Raw genomic sequence first — 21,387 nt, 5'->3', positions numbered from 1 at the left:
CCATGCTCAGGTCATATATATTTGCTGGTTCCTTAATTGCCAACAGAAGTGGTTTCTCGCTCACAGGCATACCGACTGATCTCTTTTTAACTTAACACTGAAATGCTTCGACCTTCTACACAATCCAATTTCACAATCGTGGTGATCAAAAGAAATCAGAAGAAAAATCACTACACAATGGTTCATTGCTCTGATAATGATATAAAATTTTTTTAATAATTAGAAACTGAATTTAAAACAAATATGATTTTACGATTTTGTTATAGATCTTAGATATTTCATCGTATTTATGAGATAAATTTAAAAAAAAAGGATATAATATTATTAAAGTCATTTTAAAACAAAATTAATAATATAAAATATTTTTTGATAATTTCTCTAAGTTTATATTCATTTCTAATACGTTATAAATTAATATTGTGTATATGTATATATATATATATATATATACATTGAATATAATAAAAAAAATATTGCAAAGTATTAACATGACGTCTCTGGGTTAGCAGGTTGATATCGAATAAAATGAAGACTTACACGAGATCATACTACGTATATACAGTTGATACGTATACGAGAAATGGTTGTCAGAAGTGACACGGTACGAGGGAGTAAATCACATCGGCATTAAGACAATTAGGTAGGAACGATGGGTTCAGTCCAGTTGGTTGACATGTCTTGGAGAGAAACAGATGTCTAATATGCCTTTTATTTCGACTCCATAGTCATGCACGTATATGTTAAACACTTATTCGATCCACAGGACGTACGTAGGACAAATGCATGGGCGTCGATGCGAAGCATTAGAAATGAGGAATAATATGATACATATTTTAATCATATAATTTTTTCATTATAAAAAAATTATATATAAAATTGTTTTTTAAAATATGTGTAAATATTACCTCAAAGAATATAATATCCAAAAATATATGCATAAGTTTAAAATTGTATTTTACAAATAAATTGTTAGCGACGACCATGTGCATGATACAATTCAAAGAATATATATGCATGCAAAAGTCTATTCGTGGTCGTGCAATTGTACGAAGGAAATGAGATCAAGTTTGAATGATTACAGCAGTCGAAGAGAAGAGGAAAGAGACAGGGAATGGAGATAGGACAGTTCAAGAACCGAATCTATAGATTACCAGCTGGATAAACTGGAACAAACGAAGTACCAGATTTTTACGAATACTAAGTACATCGTTTTTTATTAATATTATAATTTAGAATATTTAATATATGAAAATATATTACGATATGGAGGTATAATGAATTTTTAAAATAATTACTTTGAAATAATTACACAGATCTGATTAAGATTGCTTTCAAAAATAAACATTTATTTCAAAATTAATGCTTACCAGCTGTATCCTAAAAACTAAGATCTATCCTATACACTGACTGTGTTTAGGTGTTTTTTCTTAAGATTTCTTAAGAATTCATTGCATTATTAAGTTGTGTACAATTTTTTGTCTGTTTGTGTAGTACCGTAACAGTTTTCACAGCAAAATCAAACATTTTCTGATTTACATCATCACATGATTTTTTTGCACACATATATTACATTCAAATGACGGTACCAGAATGTATTTTGCACATATGTAATATTTCAACATTTGAAATCATGCTTACATACTGGTTCACGTACTATTTTTTTTTATCACCAAATTTAAATCGGTCAATTTTCATTTTCCTATGTCTTGATAAAGATTATAATGATAGTACCGCTAAATGGTGATATCACATTTATGGTTCGGAGTATGTACTGTTTGGTCAGTTTAGAAAAAAATGTAACACAGACCTAAACAGTTTCTTTCGCAGATTGTACCAGCTCTCCAAATGAAGTTTCCAAACATTGTCGTAATTCTGCATAACTTACGACTAATACACTCTGTTCGTCCCGTGACATCAAACATATCTATAAAAAAAAAAATATTATTTATAATACATATTTAAAAATAACAATATTATTTTAATTATCATTTTAATTATTTTAATACCTTATAATATTAGAGGAATTTAATTAAAATTTCTTTTAATATCTTATTTTTTATAAAGAATTTGTAAATTGTTTGTAAAAAAAAAAAAAAAAAAGAAAGTATTTTCGAAAGAAGCATACTTTATCCTGAGAACCTGAGTCCAACTTGTTTAAACAAGATACGACATGTGCCATATCTAACCATGGCCTTCCATCAGCTGCTACCTGATGGAAAACATAATCCCTAAACAATTTGAGCATATATCGATCACCCGTCTCTGCCCAAGTAGGTTCCATATTAAGCTCGGGTCTTTCGTTAATAGTAGCCAATTTTACAAGTAACTTAAATAATCTTCCATTTTCCAACTCCTTGGCAAGTTCGTTTTCTAATACATCGGATCGGAGTTGAGCTGCGTCTAATTGTGTATAAAATCGTGCTCCAATCATTGGCATGAGATCTGTTACACTTTTTCGTGCTTGATTAGACAGTAAATACCTATAAAATTATATACAATTATATATAAGCACATGCGGTTATATATATATATATATATATGCAATATGTCACTCTATATTTTATTACTCTATATTTTGTCACTTTATTAAAATTTTATTAATGTCAAAACTAAAGTCTTTTATACCAAAAATGATTTTATATAAAAAATATTTCAAAATTTATATTAATTATAATTATAATTAATATAAATTTTGAAATATTGTTTTTGTATCTTAAAAGTTAATAAATAAAATTATAATAGATATAGATTTATACAATAGAAATAAGATTTATACAAACAGAATAAGATTTCGAAGATCCGTAGAATAGGAACGTGCGACGAGTTCAAGAGAAGCTTGCATGTTGTCGCGATGGACGGCAAGGAGACTGCGACATGCTAATGCCAACACCAACTTTCCTAAAGCGATTAAATCTTCTTGTTGGTAGTGTGGTATAAGCGAAAGTGGATTTGATGAGCTTCCGTCATAAGTAACAACATCTGGTATAGCTGCACAACTTAGACGAAGTCTCGTTCGCGATGTGAGTAACACTTTTGTAGGATCTAAACATCTGTATGCCAACCCTAAATAATAAAATAATTATAAATTTTATATAATTATCTATAAAATGAAACAAAATATATAATAATATTATTAATAAATACAAACCAGCAGCATGAATAACACGAAGAGCGGCAGTGAGTTGAATTATATAGCTCCATATAACACTTTCTGGTAGCATACTACTATGCTGTTGCCTCAAAATTGTATTCTTAGTGTGACTATAAGGTCGAGGCGCATTTGGATCTGAGGAAAATGGATCTGTATAACCATTTAATTCGGTTGCTGAGAAATGCTTGGTTAATAATGTTTCCGATCCGGGATGGTAATCGTAAACAAATATCATAGCTAAAATAATAAAATTGTTTTACAGAAACATATTTATCAACTTTGTTTTAATATATTACAAATAGAAAATTATAATACAAACAATTATCACCAAAAGCCTTGGTAGTAAAAACTTCTCTTAATTGCACCAAATTTGTATGTGATAAGCGTTTCCACATATCAACCAGCACCATACATTTTGTATTAGCAAGTCTGAAATCTAAAAACATATTAAATGCTTATTTCAATACCAAATTCATACTTTTTATTTATATATTATATATTATAAATAAGTAAAGTTTGTAACAAGATAGAAATATTTACCGTGTATACGTCGTAGACAATAACGTGTACCACTTTTAATGCTAGTAGCTTTGTAAGTTGATGTTTGATACCCAAGAATTGTTGATGCAGGTTTATGAATTGGTTCCAATGGGCACAACTCATGATAATTATCTACTTCGTTTGGTAGATCGGGAAATCGTACTATATCAGGTTGTGCTAATGTTAAAGCATTTTTTTGAAGAATGTCCATTCTTAAACTTTCACTAACAAAGAAACTAAGTGCTGCTTGAGGAGGTGGGGTTGAGGGAGCAGAAGAACTATTAGATGATGGAGGTTTTGTAGGTTTTACTGGTTGGAGATGTGCGGGAGTTCCCGGATAGACATAGCCTATCTGACCTGCCCCCACATTTCCAATCTGTTCATAAAAGTATTCATTAATTCATTAATTAAGAAATAAAAAAGATTTTATTTGAACTTCTAAATTTGCTTACAGTTTCAGTTCCATCTTCTGTTCCAGTATCTGTCACTGCATTTCCAAGATAAAAATAGGTAGTACCACCCACATTTTCTTGTGAATGATAAGAATTATTAAAAAGATTTGGAGAACTACTGTTGCTATTAGTAAGACCTCTTCCTGGTACAAATTCTGGACTGGCAGTTACCTTTTTCTGTGAATCCAGAGAAAGATTTGACAAATGTTTGGTAATAGTGGTAGTACTTAAAGTTACTCCAGGACTTTGACGATTCTATAAACAAATATATAATAAAATAAGTAGATATAAATACATTGTTTTATAACACACACACACATATGATTTTTTTCTTCAAATAAATTATAGATGAATAATAATACATTACCATGTAGGTAGCAAGTTTGGACTCCAATGGAACTCCATTCGTTTGAGGGGTATATGTAACAAACATTGATGGGTCCATCTCTGCTTCAACCACTGCATTTACTATAACACTTAACCCTCACTTCTATTTTCTGTATTTTTCTTCCTGCAGAAAATCCCTTCCCTCCTATTTTTCTCAGTGGGAATTAACAAATGTACTTTATTTCAATTATATTTCTTTGTTAAGACAAATATATAATTCAATATCAATCTCCAAAGCCTGTAACACATTTTATAAATAAAAATAAAAAATAAGCATGCAATTAAATTTTACATATAACTATTATTTAATATTATTTTGTAACAATAGCTATAAAATGACATTATGTTCATAAAATTATATATAAAATATAAATAATTAAATATGCTTTGCCAAAAAATTCATTCATTTATTATTGTATAATAAAATTTAAAATTAAAAACATTACTATATTGCATATAATTATATTATTTATAATAATTTTTATTATATATTTATATACATCATTTTAATTTTTTCGAAAACATAATATTGTTAAACAAATAACTAATATATGAAAAAAGAAAATATATAATTGGTTTTTTAATACATAACAATTAATTAATTTTATTTATATTATTTTAAATTTTGTTTGTATTTGTTTGTATTCGTAAAATCATTCAAAAAGTCATGCATAAATTTGATAAAATATACCGCTTGTTATAAATGAAACATCAACTTGCCGCGTATGGTTCAAAAGAGTAAACATAACACAAATTGTTAATTCTGAATGAAATTTCGAGTATGATGAGTCTAGCTCAAGTTATAAAAAAAAAGGAAAACCGAAATGAACAAGTAGAATCGCACGCTATAGCAATGGCAGCTGATTTTGACAATACAGCGAAAAAGACGCACAGGATATAACCTTGACTCCACGTTATTGCTGATATGAGGTATTCACTGTAATTACAGTTTCGACAGAAAGTTCGAATAATTGTGCAACAAAGGAACCAAAAACAATAAATTATGGGAACATATTAGATAAAATGCGTACGAACAGTACGCTCAGCTAACATAACCATTTACACTGTCACTGATGTCGCGTCGGTACGGCGCCAAAATTCCGATCTTTTCGGTTTGTGATGCACCACGATAAACACGTGTAATAAAAAACAACAATTAAAGTGATGATTTGATAACAGTCTGACCGTATTATAACATGTTTCCATCCAGTAGACTTGAGTAGACACAGGAGAAAGCAGCACCAATCCGATCTAATATGTTTATGGTGTTCTCCCTTTGCTTCGGCTGCCTATATGTATTTCTCTTTCTCCCTCTCTTCCTTCCCCACCCCCCTCTCCTGTTCATCGTCTTTCGATCGGAGCAGCTGTCTCTCTGCCACAGCTTGTCTCCGGGCGTGCGAGTCGCAAAACTGTATATTTACGTTTCGAACACATTATGAATGATCGCATTTCGAATTATTACTGTATTTTTCGGATCTTGTATTACTATTTCCTAATGAGAATGAATTATTTATGATATTTTCGATACATTTAAATTCTTCTAATACATTATTAAGGAAAATCGATTATTAAGGAACAAAAACATGTCACGATTTAGTTGATATAATACCGTGTAAAGTGTACAGTGTTATGTTATTGCGCTGCATTTAGAATATTCATATTAATACATAATCTATTATAATTAATCAACATTTTAGAAAATATTTCATTTGTAATAATATATATATATATTAGACTATTATAATATATATATATTGTAATCAATATTGTAATCAATGAAAAAAATAAAAAAAAATATATTTTTTTTAAAAAGTTAATTTCAAATACAATTTCAGAGTTAATTTTATTTCTATTACGAAATAATTATAAGTATGTTTTATTTATTTTTATATATTTAAAATGCATACTATAATTAGATTTTTTGTATTTATAATCTTTCTTTATATTTTATTTCTTTTACGATATTTTTTTTATTTTAAATTAATAATAAATATTAATATAGTACAAATATTTATAGGAAACTTTTTTCGATACTCTAGTCTTTCTGATTAATCCATTCAATTGCATTCTTGTATCTGTAATCATGTTGGCAATCCTGATCAGAATATTTTTGATTATTACAGACTTCAAGTGTCTGATTGTATATAGCAGTTTGGAACATCGAGAATTCGAGAACGTGCAAATTCTATCATATTTAATTATTATTGCGATTTGCGTTTATTAATAAACGTTGCAATTTAAATCTAAAAAATTTAGCTATTTAATAAAATATTTTATAATAATGATTATACCTGTACGTTGTTTTACGTGTGGAAAAGTAATTGGTAACAAATGGGAAGCTTATCTTGGTTTATTACAAGCAGAATATACGGAAGGGTAAGTATTAGGTTATTGCAAATGAAATGATCGAATTTTTAATAAAACAATTGATTTATAACTTTATTGAAAATAATAAATAATTAATCAAAATTTGATTCAACTAATTTAATATATTTTATTTACTTAAAAAGAAAATTCAAATTAATTATTACAATTAAAATTTGTAATTAATTGTTATTAATAACTTTTTGATTCATTTTTAATATTTATATTTGATAATTATTAATATCAATAGTAATTTTATTCTTTTAATATAGACAATTATTTCACTTCTATTATAACAATTTTCTGTTAAATTTATAATATATAATTTATTTTTTTGTAACAAAATAAAATGTTATTCAATTGTATTTAGTTATCTTCAAGTTTTAAATTAACATGCAATAAATATTATTTAATAATAAACATTTAATTAGTAAATTATGAATTGTATTTGTGGAATCAATCATTTGATATGCAACAATCAAATACAGTATAAATTATATATATATATATGTATGTATACATACATACATATATATATATATTTTATATTAAATTGAAAAAACAAATAAAATATGATTTGAATGAAATATATCTATAAATAGTATAACTTATATGTTATTATTTACATTAATGGAAAAAATAAGTTGAATTATGTGGAATTTATAAAATATTATAGTATATAAAATAAAAAATTATAAATTTTTTACTATTTTTTAGGAATATTTCCATATTCATCATATTGTCATATATGTTAATAAGTTATAATAATTTATCAAAAATTATCAATATACAATTATTAAAATATACTATATAATATATCTTTGTTACAGTGATGCTCTTGATGCATTAGGATTGAAACGATATTGCTGCCGTAGAATGCTTCTTGGACATGTAGATTTAATTGAAAAACTCCTGAATTATGCACCATTAGAAAAATGAAAATGTAGAATTTTATGTAATATTAAGATATTATTATTTATATAAAAATATATTTTTTTAAATTATGTAAGAATAGATAAAGTGGAATAAATATACAAATATTATTGTAAAATGATTTGTATTTAAAAATTGTAATTATTTTTTTTTTTACCAGAAATATGTAAAAATTTTTAACAATGGTATAAAAAATCGATTGATTTATAACAAGTTCAATAAAAGTTGCTTCAAAAACATGCTTTTTTTTAAATATACATTCATATTAAATGCAACACAGAAGAGTGAAACATTTTCTGTATTGTGAATCACATGTATGAAATATATAATGGCCTGTTTAGATGTTAAATATTACAACAACATATATCATATAATACAAACCATATAATGTATGTTATTAAATTTAGAAAAAATGAAGGTTATATTTGAGATTCAATTGTTAATTTATAAGATGAACAATATATAAAAGTTTTTTATATATCAATAATTTTTGTTAATTTGAAAAGTTAATATTTTTGACAAATATAAAACTTAATTTTTTTTTGGAATAAATTTCAAAAGATACAATTATGCATTTAAAATAATATAATGTTTTCAAACATAATTTATCATTATTAAAGTTAAAATTTTTAATTTTATTAAATAAATAATATCAAATAAATTAATTAGAACGTATTGCTCCAATGTATATTACGAATACTGTCAATTTTTTTCAGTCTAAACTTGCGAATTAAATATAATGGAATATACTATATATTATATTTTAGGAACAAAGTAAATTATTAGATACATTTTGAAATTAATTGATCATTCGATAATGTTTAAAATCTTTTCATATAACCTTCTCTAACATTATTTATTATTATTTTGTAAGTTGTTCGCGTGTATTACTACTACACCGAATGTCGGTTTTTATATTTCATTATCCTTACAAGAATTAAGTTCTTACTTGTATAACAACCGAAGTTCTGTTGAATTTTTCTATCTTACTAGAGCATTTCTTGTAAGCATACATTGCGTCTAAATTTCTGATATAAATTTGATAAAAATTCTGATTATATTAATCTTATAAAATAAATTATTTTTAATCCTATTTTGATTTTTGTGATTGTCTTTATCAAAATAATAAAATTATCAGAAATTTATTGCATTAAAATCTTTTAAATGGTTTCCAAACTCTTTCGAAATTTGGAATATAGCAATATCTAAAACTCTATATATATGTGAAAAAAATTTTCTTAACTGTATAAATTAGCGATTTGTATCAATGCACTACGAGATCCAAATATTAAAGCCATAATGCCAATAATACAAATAATCACATTCTTCAATGCTACCCAATTTCCTGGTCCAAAACCGACGTCCCAATAAGTTACAGTTTCGACAAACACAGGAATTAAAAGTCCCAATATTGAAAAACAAAATGCACCGATTAATCCAATAAAAGGTTCAATAGTCGGTACAATAACAGCCAATAAGACTATAACATACAAATAATAATTTATTAAATTTTGCAGATATAATATTTGAGAACTTATAATACACTTTATAACGAAAATTACATTAGCAATTAAAATACTCACCTGCTCCTGTGACCATAACTGTTCTTAAAATATAATTTGCCAACATTGGTTTTTTTTGGAATCGATCTTTTATACCGTTCCATGCAATGTCAAGGCAAACATAAAATTGTAATCCAAATGTGCAGTAAACAGCAAGAGCTATTAAAATCTTTACAACTTGAGCCGGTCTAAAAAGAACAAAAAATATAAAAAATATATAATTATACAATTGCATTATTTAAAAATTTATTGTAATTCTTACATTTCTTCCGTTGGTAGATTTAATGTAATACTATCTAAGGTTTCATCCTGATATTTTGCATATCCTAAAAATCCTAGTAAAATGTATATAAGCGTAACACCGGACATTCCCTTATTTAAAACACCACAAATTCCGACAAAATGTTGAGGTGTTTTCATGTTATTCTCCAGTGGCATTACAACTCCTAAAGTATTAAAATATAAAATAGTAAATAATAATAAATATTACTTTCTCTTAAATATAAAATATATATATTATTTAAAATTTTCTAAATAAGTTGAGCAATACCTATTGCTTCCATTGCAAATATAGTTATACTGAAGAATCGTGGAAAATTCTCGATGGGTGCAAATAAAGGTACAGACGTAATAGGCGGCATATCCCAAACTAAATAATAAAAAGTTATTCCTAAACCTGTTCCCATAAATATATTAGCCACCATGGAAACAGGTGCAAGATATTTCAAATTTGGTATCCAGCTAAGCAATATCATTGGAATTAATAAACAAGTTGCCATCAATCGAAGACTGAATTCATCAGATCCTTCCTCTTTGTAATACTTAATGATTTGATTAAAATTTGCCGCAACAATAACTGTGTACACGCTGCAGGTACCAAAGTACGTTGCAAATAAACTAATCTGTATTAAATACCTAGAGATAATATATTATATAATTATTTATCATTAAAACCGTGATTTTTTAAACGATTTTTAAATGATTTTATAAATTTAGATATATTTTTATCTTATTATTATAATATCTTACCTAATAGGCTTTGAAAATTTCCTCCCCCATTGTGGGCCTGTAGCAAACGCTACTTCTGCTACATCGGCAAAACTCATTTCTGTGCGCCTCGTTTTATAATAAAGGACATGTGCACATTTTACCTAAAATATTAATTTTACATTTATTTATATATTATCTAAAATATTAATTACTTTTTTTATTATTTGTGTTATTATTTTGATATATAATTACCAAAATATATGCGCAATGTGTGCATACAAACGCCACTAAAACTGTGGCAAATATACCGACAACAAGTCCAGCATTTTTGAAAGCTATTGGCATGGATAATATACCCGTTCCAAGAGCTGCTTTCAATAAATGCGTTAATGTATCACCATCCCTGAAAATTATTTTCTATTATTGATTATATACTAGATATTTTAAAATAAATCATTATTATTTATACTTATATAATGAAATACAATATAATATTAGATATTTTCTTTCAGTTAAATAGAGTAAATAAAATATATACGACATAAATGTGATATATTGTAAAAATTAAGGGTATCAGTGCATTAAATATTTTTTTAACCGCATTATCGCGACTTACGTCGTTGGGTTATCTACTCTTCGTTCACTGAAAGGGTCGAAGCTTTTTCCGTCACCCTGTCCGGTTTCCATATCTTGTGGAGCGACTTGCACTTTATATCTGCAAGGAACATGTATATTACAATTATGATATTGAATAAATTTTACTTTATTTAATATATTTGATTATAGATTCAATAATGTTATTTTCATCTTTCATCGTAATATTTTTATTATTAAGATTTTTTTAAATTGATCAATATAGAGATAAATTCTTACTTAAATACACCATCCTTCGCGTTGGACCCATCTTGGGGTAAGAAGGTGTCCATCTCCGTCGGCGCTTTATTGTCCTATAAATAAATATTATATAATTGTAAATAATAATTATTTGCATTATTATTATAAAACAATTATATTTTCATAAAAACTTACCATGATGTGTGTGCGTATTTCTTTGTTCAGCTAATAATATATGTTATCTATAACAAAGAAAACGATATGTATTATAAAATAATATTAATATATGATATAAAAATAAAAAAAAAATGAAAGAGAAAATTGAAAATTTGAACTCAAAATTGTTTTATAAAATAAGTTTTTAAAAAATTAATAACAATTTATATTTTAATAATATAGGTATTTTATTTAAATGTTTTATCGCAATTGTCGCAAATTTGTAATTAAAAAAAAAAATAATAAAATAATATAACTGTCATAAATTTTACAGACTAATTATTCATTGATTTACATGCAAAATTATGAAAAATAATATCACAGTTGTCCCACGTATTAACTATTCCGCTTTATTATACTTATTTTATTATTCCAAACTGTTAAAACAATTGTTTTGAGTAAATAAAAATCGTGATTCATTGTGATACATTTTATTATATTAATAAAGTCTAGTAGTCATCATTGAGGCATTATTATCGACAATCCGTCTAGATATTAGATAAAAATCATAAAAGAATATGAATTAATATTGTTCTGTTGTATGAAAACTTTTTTTTAAAGAGTGTAAATATATAAAATAATATCTTATCAACTATATTTTGATTACTGATAATAATAATTACATGTACGTATATCTGATGCATAATATAAAACAAGAAAATATATATTTTCTCTTTTTTCATTTCATTAAATTAAAAAATTAATTAAAAGTTAAGATTAAATTGTAATTAAGATGGAAATCAATATTTTTTAAAATATGTATAGATATCAAAATAATTAAATATCTGATAAAAGAAAATTTTTGATATAAAATGATATTTACTTTTTTATTCCGTTTAATTATCTTAATCTAATCATATGTGAGATTTTTTTATCATAATTTTATATATATATATATATTATATTTCGCCATAATTAAAATATAATAATCAATATTTTGAAAATTATTTATTAAAATTGTAAAGATTAAATATTCTGTACACAGTATGTGATACAAAATTAACGATTTTTTTTTTTTTTTTCCATATATTACGCATAAATTGTTTTAAGTTTCTTTTAAATTTTAAATGTACACATTATATCCCATAAAAGGAAAAAAAGTCTTAATGTAATGTCACTTGTATGATTCATTATCGTTCAAACGGAAGCGTGTTTAGAGAATTATCATACACGTGCTGCTTTAAAAATATGCTCATAAACCAATTCTAATATTAAATAAATTTTAATTTACTTATTTACAGTTTTTTCATTCACTTTTTTAACTCTTTCATTTTGAAAATTATTATTAAGAAAAAATTTTGATACAAAAATCAAAATATCGAAATATTGTTTCAAATTTTTTGTGATCAAATAAAATATGGAAAATTTTATATTTCATAATATCTCAAGTTTCTTTTGAAAAGAAATCATGTAAAAAATCTTATATAAATTTTATACGATTAAATATTAAAAAGACGAGAAATTATCATAAAGATTTGTTTTTATCGATTCGTCAATGATCTACGACGAAGTATTACGTAAAATGTCATCTTAGATACTTTGGCCTTGCGACTTGTGGTTAGGGATTTTAATGACGTACGCGGAAATGCAGAAATGTGGATGGCACACGGAGAGAATTAACACAAATGTGCAAATGCTATTCGACATAATTATAGTTATGATCTTAAAAGTCCACGTAAAACAATAATTAAATAAATAAAAAAAAAATAGAAATGAAAATATTGATCAAAAAATATTTTTATGAGAATTTCATTTCAAATTTCAAAATTTTTAAAAATAATTACAGTTTTAAAAGATTTCAAAATTTTTAGAGAATTAATAATGAGTTTTAAATGAGTTTTAAAATTCATATAATGGATAATTCTTTATTTATAATCTTTTTGCTTTTTTTCAGAATTTTTTCTTGAAATTCTTTGAAAACAAGTTTAAATTTCTGATTATTTTAAAATCTTTATGATCTCTTTGAAATCTTGATTGCTATGAAACCTTTGGATCTTCCTTGAATCCCTGATTGCTATGAAATTTTTAGATTCTCATTGAACCCTTGATTGCCCTGAAACCTTTGGAACCCTCTGAAACCCTTTATAACCCTGAAACCTCTGTAACTTTTTTTTTGAACTTCTAAAATCTCTAAGATATATTTTGGTACATCCATTATATCAGAATCATAAGATATATGATAAATATAAAAATATAATCAAAAGATTAAATAAGTGGAGTGATAATTGATTGAAGTACTCTATATATATTATTACTATTATATAATGCAAATAGTTTTTTTTTTATTTATAATAAAATAATTTTGAAAAGTTACAACAATTATTATTTTAAAATAAATAAAATTATGTTGATCGCTTAATTTGATTAAAATGTATTTATTCAAGTGTATTACAATTGCACAATGTTAAATTTAAAATCTGTATAATAATTATCTTGGTTGAAAGGTCAATGGATAAAAGATCCTTTGTTTGTTCATGATACTAAAAATATTTTTACACAGTTTAAACAAAGGCTGTCTCTTCGTGTTTGATTTTTTTCTTTTTTAATTGTAACTTACAAATTATATATTATAAAATAAATAATAAATTTAAATTCAATTTAATAATATCTTAATAAATGTTTAATTGAAATAAATGTTTAAAAAAAAAAAAAAAGAAAAAAAGAAAAGATTCATCAATATCATCGATTTATTTATTTGCATGTGAAATGCATCAGAAGAACAATGTTCGTAAGTGAAACCATAGGAAATTGTTTCATTGAGAACGGTATTCAATGTATTCATCGATCATCCTTGACGTAACTCCGGACGTTGTCCTCAAAAATATAGAACTGTTGGCAATTTGTGATACAATATCCATAGATGCACATAGCGAATCTAAAAATAGTTAGAAACGATCGCCTAAATTCTTCTGAGTTATTTTCTGCAATAATTTTTTTATTGACTTTTTGATTATAAAAGAAACAATTTTCACAATGAATCCGATATAAAAAATATTTTATATTAAATTCATATTTATTATTATATTAATTATATTTGTACAAGGATAAAATAAGGAATATTTCAAGTAAATATAGTAGTATCATTTATTAATGACTTTGAATGATATATATCTATATATATATATATATACATATATATTGAGTATCAGTGTTGCATGAATTGAAATCTCACTCGCCATCGATCGTTTAATACAAGATAACCGTGAAACCGGTAGAGCAACTTCGACTCATGACATCTGGTCAAATTACTTGTAAATCGCATATTTATCTTGCGAGACAATTTACACGTCGGTAATATGCATTCTTTTATTACACGAGTTATGTCACTATTTACTCACTATGTTTTATTATTTTTGTATTTCTTTTATTTCCTTTATTTGAAATGTAATTTTAAAAAATATATAATTTAATATTACACGATACGAAAAATTGTACATAATCATTACGTGCAAATAATTTTATGCCTGAAATATTGGCTTCAATTTCGTGTATTTTAAATTTAGAAATGTTTCATAATATTTCTATGTATAATATAATTTTAATTTTCTCGTATAGGGCATGTTTATAAGATTGATTTTTATATTTTTTATATAGCAATAAAAAATTTAATATATACAAATTTCTTCTGGTGATTTTTAGAAAACAAGATAAAGCAAAATGATACAGTATGATGTATTAGTAAAATAACATGATGTTGCAAAAAGCATGTGTGCCTAGCAAACGTAAGTTAATTGTGCGGCTGGGTTCAAGACGCCTTATGAGGCGCCAGGTTGACAATATATCGTCAATAGCGCTGTCACAAAGGTGTTAATTAAAATACAATACCCTGAATTTTTAACAGAAATCGTTTGTTTAGAATTCTAAGATGAATGAATAAAACATTTTTTGGAAGAACTGAAGAATGACTCGAATTATTTAATCGAAGAATATTAAATGATTTTATGGTTTGAGGTTATAAAATCGAGTGAGACATTCGGTGTAAAAAAAATGTTCAAATATATATTTAAAATTGAAAATGTCGATTTTTTTAGTATAATATTATATTTTAAATTTCTTAACTTTATATTTTGAATGTTATTTTTATATAATGTTATAAAATAATTTAATACCAACAGTAAGTATTCCTTTTTATTCTTGAATATGAAAGGAAGAATGATTGAAAGGATTGATATCGCAAAATTCCTTTTGAATATATATAATTACACGTTTCGTATTGGAAAGATTGAGTTCTCTGTAATCACATAGCAATTTGATTTCATTTGCATGGTATTCGAAAGATTGCATATGAAGGTGTAATAAACTCACTCATGTTGAACTTATATAACATTATAATTCAGCTTAATTGTTATTATAGTGTAACGTATAGTGATGAAGTTCGATGAAAAAAAAAAAATAAAATAAATATGAATTGATAAATTGTTTGTGCATCTAATCATTTAGAATAAGCATAATGTAATCAATAAAATTTCATAATAAATAGAAATTATACATTTATTTCGTGGATAAAATATAAAAAAAAGTTATTTAATTATTTTGTATTTAGCTTGATAATGTATCTCCATCGAACATATTTTTTTTCTATTCTTTTTTTTTTTTGTTTTAAAGATCCTTTAATTATTGAAACGTTTTAATAATATAATATCATTAAATGACGTGAAATTAAGATAACAGAACTGATATTAATTGCACCGACAGTTCTAGTAATTCATGTTGGAATTAATTAATCTCTAATCTATTCTTGTTAAGGCGACAATTAGGAGAGTACGCATTACATGGAAAATTAGGTCATTCAACTTTCAGAATTAACCTTTCGTTTATTGTGGTTAATTTTTATGGTTAATACTATTATTTAATTAGTGGTTAATTCTATATATATATATATATATATATATATATATATATATATATATATAAAGATACATTCAGAGTTGAAAATTACGTAATGTGGAAAATCATGAAAAATTTTATTTGATTTGTATCTATAAGGCATGTAAATAATAAGATAAAATTTATGTTCTTGACCCGTTATTTGACTCTTACAAGTTATCTGAAAGTAAATTACAGTGATAATTTTCGTAATAATTTATGTTATGTTAGTTGTTCGTCATCAAAAATATACATATAATATGCGAGTAATAGATATATGTAATTTTTTTTGTAAATTGCAGTAATATCATCAGTAGTTATTCATTTCTCAAATCAAAATCTCGGTATCAAACTTTTGTACACTGAACTTTATTCACTGTTCATTTCGATGTAATTAATGTAATTGGTGCTTACAATGTATTAAGTGGAACTAATCAATATAATTGGATTTATAGAATCGTTTCAAATCATATAATTAGAGAGAAGATTTTTTAGATTTATATTTATCAAGTTTGTTTAATTAATTAAAATTAATAACATTAAAAAAAAGAAATCCAAAAATAAGACTCAAGCAATGACAATGCATAATTTTTTCTTTGCTTTATTCAGCATTTTTATTTTTATTGAATGTGTTTCTATTAATAAGATGTGTAAGATGTTTATCTTGTTCGATGGCATTCTCATTATGTAAAAATATCGTTTTATTATATTGTGTAACACGATATAAACTAAAAATTCTTTTCTCAATTTTTATTTCATAATATTATCTCATAAATTTAAGATGCAAATGTTACAAATTATTTATAGTGATTGGTATCTTGATGTGATAAATATAATCACAATATAAATAAATTACTGATTTCTAACTTATGAGTGATAATAAAGTGATTTTTAATCTTAATAGCAGTAAGAAAATCAATTAATAATACTTTAAATCTTATTTCTTACTCTTGAATTGGTTTAATCAATAAGCAATAAAATTATCTAGAAATTCTTATTTTCGCATAATTTTAATATAATCGATCATATTATATTTTTATATATTGTATTTTTTCTTCATGAAAATATAATTGAACAAAATTTTAATTTCAAATAAACTTATTTAATTAAATTATGAATATTGATGAATTTATAAACATTTGTAAGTGCAAAAATATATAGTAAAATATCTCAAATAAAATATAATATTTTATTATAATATTTAATTAATGAAACAAATTTCTATTAAAATTTTATTTCTTTTTACATTAGAAAAATATCAATTTATGACACATAAATATCCGCAATCTAATCACAAACAATTGCATTTTCCACTGTTTTATTCAATTGTAAACGAGATTTATGATCCAAAGACGACGAGACGACACTATCAAAAATACATATAGATAAATTATAAACGAGAATAAGATAATTTATAGCGAGATCAAAATATATATTGTGTTATGGATAAATAAAATTGTTGAAAATATTGAAATATTGAAAGTATAAATAATTTTTATCATTATGGAAAATGTATATTACTTTTTTATGAAAAATATGTATAAATAATATTGTATATACAATAATTTCAAAAAATATTTACACAATATTATACTTATTGTAATATTTATTTCATTAAATCCAAATGTACAAAATTTTGAATTATTTAGTTATTTAATATTTTTATAAAAATAAAAATCATGAAAATGAAATACTAATCTTGATAAAAAATCTTATTAAAAATAAATTAATAATTATATATAATTATATTAAAATAATATTGTAAATACTTTTTGTAATCATTATATGTATTCTTCACTTTACTATTTCATACTTCATTTTATCTTGATAGCATAGTCACATGTGCTTAGAGACACGTGTGGTAATAATATATTCACCTGTATCGAAGTTGATTGCTCTGAATGCATTTGAAAACTGGGTTACCTCGGTACTAAATTTTCTAGTTCGTTGTCATGTATGTAGATGTCAAGGTTTGTGATAAATTTCTAAGTGTTAATCTTACAAAATTTAAAAAAAAAAAAAAGAAATTATATATTTCAAATAAATTAATTAATGATTGAACGACAATTTTATTTATTCTGTTTTTAGATCATTGGTGTCTAATAATTAGTTCAGTGAGTCATAACCTTGTATGATGTAAAGTGTGGTTGTGCGTGCGCACGCATATGCATTTAATATCTATATATATATATATATACGTATTACATATGTACTATATATTCTTCCTAATTATTTTTAGTTGAACATTTAAATTTTGCAAATAAAAAGAAAAAAATTATAAATAATCAAATAGAACAATAATTTCATGTGAATGCAAAAAAAAATCGATCTTGTTACAATTATATATGATAAGGTTGACTATAAAGTCAATGAAATTATTCATAGTACATAAAGATTCTTGACACTTTTGCATTCGACCGGTTTTCTTTCGAGTTCAAAGAGCTCGATACTCGTCTAATGTATGTGTATATATATATATATATATACTTTGGAATTATCCCTAGAAATTTCACTTTATGATTTTCACTAGATATATTCTTTTGGCATAAATTTTGTCGAATAAAAGTTTATTCGAAACTTAAATATTTTTTCGAAAGAATTTTAGAAATTCTTAAGAAAATTATCAAGATCACTGAATATAATTTATTTTCAAGAGCTTATTGTATATAGACAAGGTCGACTAAATCTTTCGTGCTATTCTGAAACAGGATTGGCCAGCCTCTTCTTTCGTTCCAAGAAATATCCCATCTTTTCTTAATGCATCTGCCTATAAAATTTGGCAATGACATAAGAAACAAAAAACTATAAAATTCTTGAAAATAATAATATCAAAAATCTTCAATAAAATATATAATTTATAAAATTTTGTAGTATTAAAAACTAATCATTACAAGGATATAAAAATCTAGAATAAATATTTATAAAATAAATCATGTTGCATTAATTATATAATTTTAATAATATATTTATTATAAATAATTATTTCAAATCTAATGAAATCAAAATTTTTTATTTTTTACATTAAATATTTAATAAGAAAGAAATATAATTTATTCTATAGTATATCTATTCGATTTGTTATAATTTATTATAATATATTGTAACTCATTATACGAGTTATCTCTTCGAACGATAAAATAAGGAACGGAAATGATTTTTTATATTGTGAAATATGTGATAAAAACTTGACACTATCATGACATGTCAAATATAATAATGCACTATTATAAAAAAACATGAATTACAAGAGTTACAAGAAAAATCGATTTGTTTCATGAAAAGGGTTAAGGAACGAATTTGCTTATAGCATAGAGAATAGCAGTTTCGATGCGCAGGTCCGAAATATCGACACGAAGTTACATCATACAAAGTTACTATGGATGGAACTGCTATCACGAGCCATACAAGTCGCGTCTACACAAACTTAACACCACGTGCTCGTAACAGCATGTTTATACTGATGAAATACGCTCTTACGTTTGTAGTTTACACACTATCTAGATTATCTTTTATAGGAATTTCCAAATTTAATATTTTTTTTTCTTGATTAACTTTCACTCATCGATTATAGAAGATAGTTTTAGATATTTATTAATAATTAGCTATTATGTTATTAGTAATATAAAAATAATTATAATTGTAACCAATATTTACAGAATCAGTAATTTGAAATTTCAAGTTAAAATCAATTTGAAATACGAATTGCAAATTTTTTCAAAAAATATATAGATAATCTTTGCTCATCTAACCTTAACATCGGTTAATGTTATTTATGTTATTTATGTAAAACTCATAAATTCATACTATAATGGTAAGATTTAAAATAACGGAAAAGAGAATTCATGGTATTGTAATACCGTTCTCTTCTTTGAATTTTGTATGTACTTGAATACTATTACGAATGTAAGAGAATTTCCAGTAAATATATAATAGTTAAACGCGCGCGAAAATCTTAAAATGTATGCTGATGCTTGGAACTTAATAATAAAGAGAATTTAATAGAATTTTAAATATCGATATATTATTCAAATTAACGTGATATAAAATTTAAGAAAATAAACGATTCATTTATTTAATATAAACATATTTCATAGACTACTTAATTAATTTAAAGCATGTTAATAAATTTTAAAGCATGTTAAAAAATTCGTGAAGTTTCGATCACATCAATCGATTGTTCATCAATAATATATTTTTCAAAAATTTAATTTGGAAAACGATCAATTGCAAACGATTTGATTATCATTTCTTAAACTAATTCTTATCTATTTTATATTTTAAATTAAATATACGAAACCTTAAATAGTACTAGAGGGAGCGAGTATCTAATAATGGATTTCAAAAGTAAATCGAAAGCTACATGTACCTGTCGTTAGGTATAGAAAACGTGCTCCGTGATTTTATGTTGTATAAAGACGAACGTGGCATGTACAAACGGATCCCTTGATTTGATGTTATTTCATTTCTGGCAAATGCTGGTTTATGTGCTGGATTAATAAATTTATTGCGATGCGAATATGGCACTATATTGTGATTCACAGCACACCGAGCGAGTCTTGCCCAACGTAACACCGTACACTACCGCGAACAGCGACTGAAGGAGACTGCCGTTCAGACAAGAATAAACGGGAATAAACTGAAAGTTTTTGTCCCCGGAAGAGCGTCCACTGCGTTTCGTCAACCAACCGCCAGAGGTCGAACGTCCTACGTAGCAATCAGTAATCGAATTTTGCTTAAGTATTTTCCACTATGTTCAAAATCGATCGAATAATTAATTAACTACATAAATATTGAAAATAATTTTTTTTTATACTTCTTTTTTTATCAATATTATTATCAAAATTTAACTTTACAAAAAAAAAAAAATAACAAATATTTATTAACCGAATTCATTGAATGTGATATTTTATATTCTCATTTCAAATTTCTATATTGAAATATTTTAATAATACGTATCTTATAAAATGTATTCTTTCTTTCTTTTCCAAACAAAATTATTTTATATGTTTTCTATGTTATCTACATCTTGATAGTAATTTTTAAATTAATATTTGCTATTAGGCGTGGTTTTCGTGTTAAGTTAATTCAACGA

General features: G+C 24.7%; 3 protein-coding genes across 8 annotated transcripts; 1 reads left to right on the top strand and 2 right to left on the bottom strand.

Annotated features, from left to right (window-relative positions):
- Positions 1-1,319: 1,319 nt before the first annotated feature.
- On the bottom strand, positions 1,320-5,916 carry PAN3 (Poly(A) specific ribonuclease subunit PAN3). Of its 6 annotated transcripts, none has more exons than XM_003693547.4 (9): positions 5,716-5,916; positions 4,511-4,768; positions 4,144-4,398; positions 3,692-4,067; positions 3,471-3,587; positions 3,149-3,388; positions 2,781-3,063; positions 2,126-2,480; positions 1,320-1,924 (listed from the first exon to the last, which is right to left on the bottom strand). In XM_003693547.4, exons 2-9 carry the CDS (start codon positions 4,586-4,588, stop codon positions 1,808-1,810), a joined length of 1,821 nt encoding a protein of 606 aa, XP_003693595.1. In that variant the 5' UTR covers positions 4,589-4,768; positions 5,716-5,916; the 3' UTR covers positions 1,320-1,807. The 6 variants fall into 6 exon arrangements, with proteins under 6 accessions (XP_003693595.1, XP_031772331.1, XP_012341940.1 ...); XM_031916471.2 differs by having other exon boundaries at positions 5,222-5,805; XM_012486486.3 differs by having other exon boundaries at positions 5,423-5,797.
- Positions 5,893-8,064, top strand: Rpb10 (DNA-directed RNA polymerases I, II, and III subunit Rpb10). Its single transcript, XM_003693552.4, has 2 exons — positions 5,893-6,906; positions 7,725-8,064. Exons 1-2 carry the CDS (start codon positions 6,812-6,814, stop codon positions 7,831-7,833), a joined length of 204 nt encoding a protein of 67 aa, XP_003693600.1. The 5' UTR covers positions 5,893-6,811; the 3' UTR covers positions 7,834-8,064.
- path (solute carrier family 36 member pathetic) lies at positions 7,935-20,933 on the bottom strand. Its single transcript, XM_003693551.4, has 10 exons — positions 20,662-20,933; positions 11,409-11,455; positions 11,253-11,326; positions 10,996-11,094; positions 10,632-10,782; positions 10,419-10,540; positions 9,940-10,304; positions 9,652-9,835; positions 9,411-9,577; positions 7,935-9,307 (listed from the first exon to the last, which is right to left on the bottom strand). The coding sequence occupies exons 2-10, from the start codon at positions 11,409-11,411 to the stop codon at positions 9,066-9,068; spliced, it is 1,407 nt and encodes a 468-aa protein (XP_003693599.1). The 5' UTR covers positions 11,412-11,455; positions 20,662-20,933; the 3' UTR covers positions 7,935-9,065.
- Positions 20,934-21,387: the final 454 nt, after the last annotated feature.

The sequence above is a fragment of the Apis florea genome, unplaced genomic scaffold (genome assembly GCF_048593485.1).
Source record: "Apis florea isolate Af1SG1 unplaced genomic scaffold, ASM4859348v1 contig_3493_pilon, whole genome shotgun sequence".
Taxonomy (NCBI): domain Eukaryota; kingdom Metazoa; phylum Arthropoda; class Insecta; order Hymenoptera; family Apidae; genus Apis; species Apis florea.
The sequence above is the reverse complement of the archived record's forward strand: the minus strand, read 5'-3'. Positions and strand labels throughout refer to the sequence as shown.

Bases quoted from the DNA above. Each gene is read 5' to 3' on its own strand.
- PAN3 (XM_003693547.4), bottom strand. From the start codon at position 4,588: ATGGACCCATCAATGTTTGTTACATATACCCCTCAAACGAATGGAGTT. The intron at 4,068-4,143 runs GTAAGCAAATTT...TTTTATGAACAG, and splicing joins CAGAAGATGGAACTGAAACT to ATTGGAAATGTGGGGGCAGG. The intron at 3,064-3,148 runs GTTTGTATTTAT...TTTATTATTTAG, and splicing joins TCGTGTTATTCATGCTGCTG to GGTTGGCATACAGATGTTTA.
- Rpb10 (XM_003693552.4), top strand. From the start codon at position 6,812: ATGATTATACCTGTACGTTGTTTTACGTGTGGAAAAGTAATTGGTAAC. The intron at 6,907-7,724 runs GTAAGTATTAGG...TCTTTGTTACAG, and splicing joins CAAGCAGAATATACGGAAGG to TGATGCTCTTGATGCATTAG.
- path (XM_003693551.4), bottom strand. The intron at 10,305-10,418 runs GTAAGATATTAT...TATTATCTCTAG, and splicing joins AAATTTTCAAAGCCTATTAG to GTATTTAATACAGATTAGTT. The intron at 9,578-9,651 runs GTAAGAATTACA...TGTTCTTTTTAG, and splicing joins AATCTACCAACGGAAGAAAT to ACCGGCTCAAGTTGTAAAGA.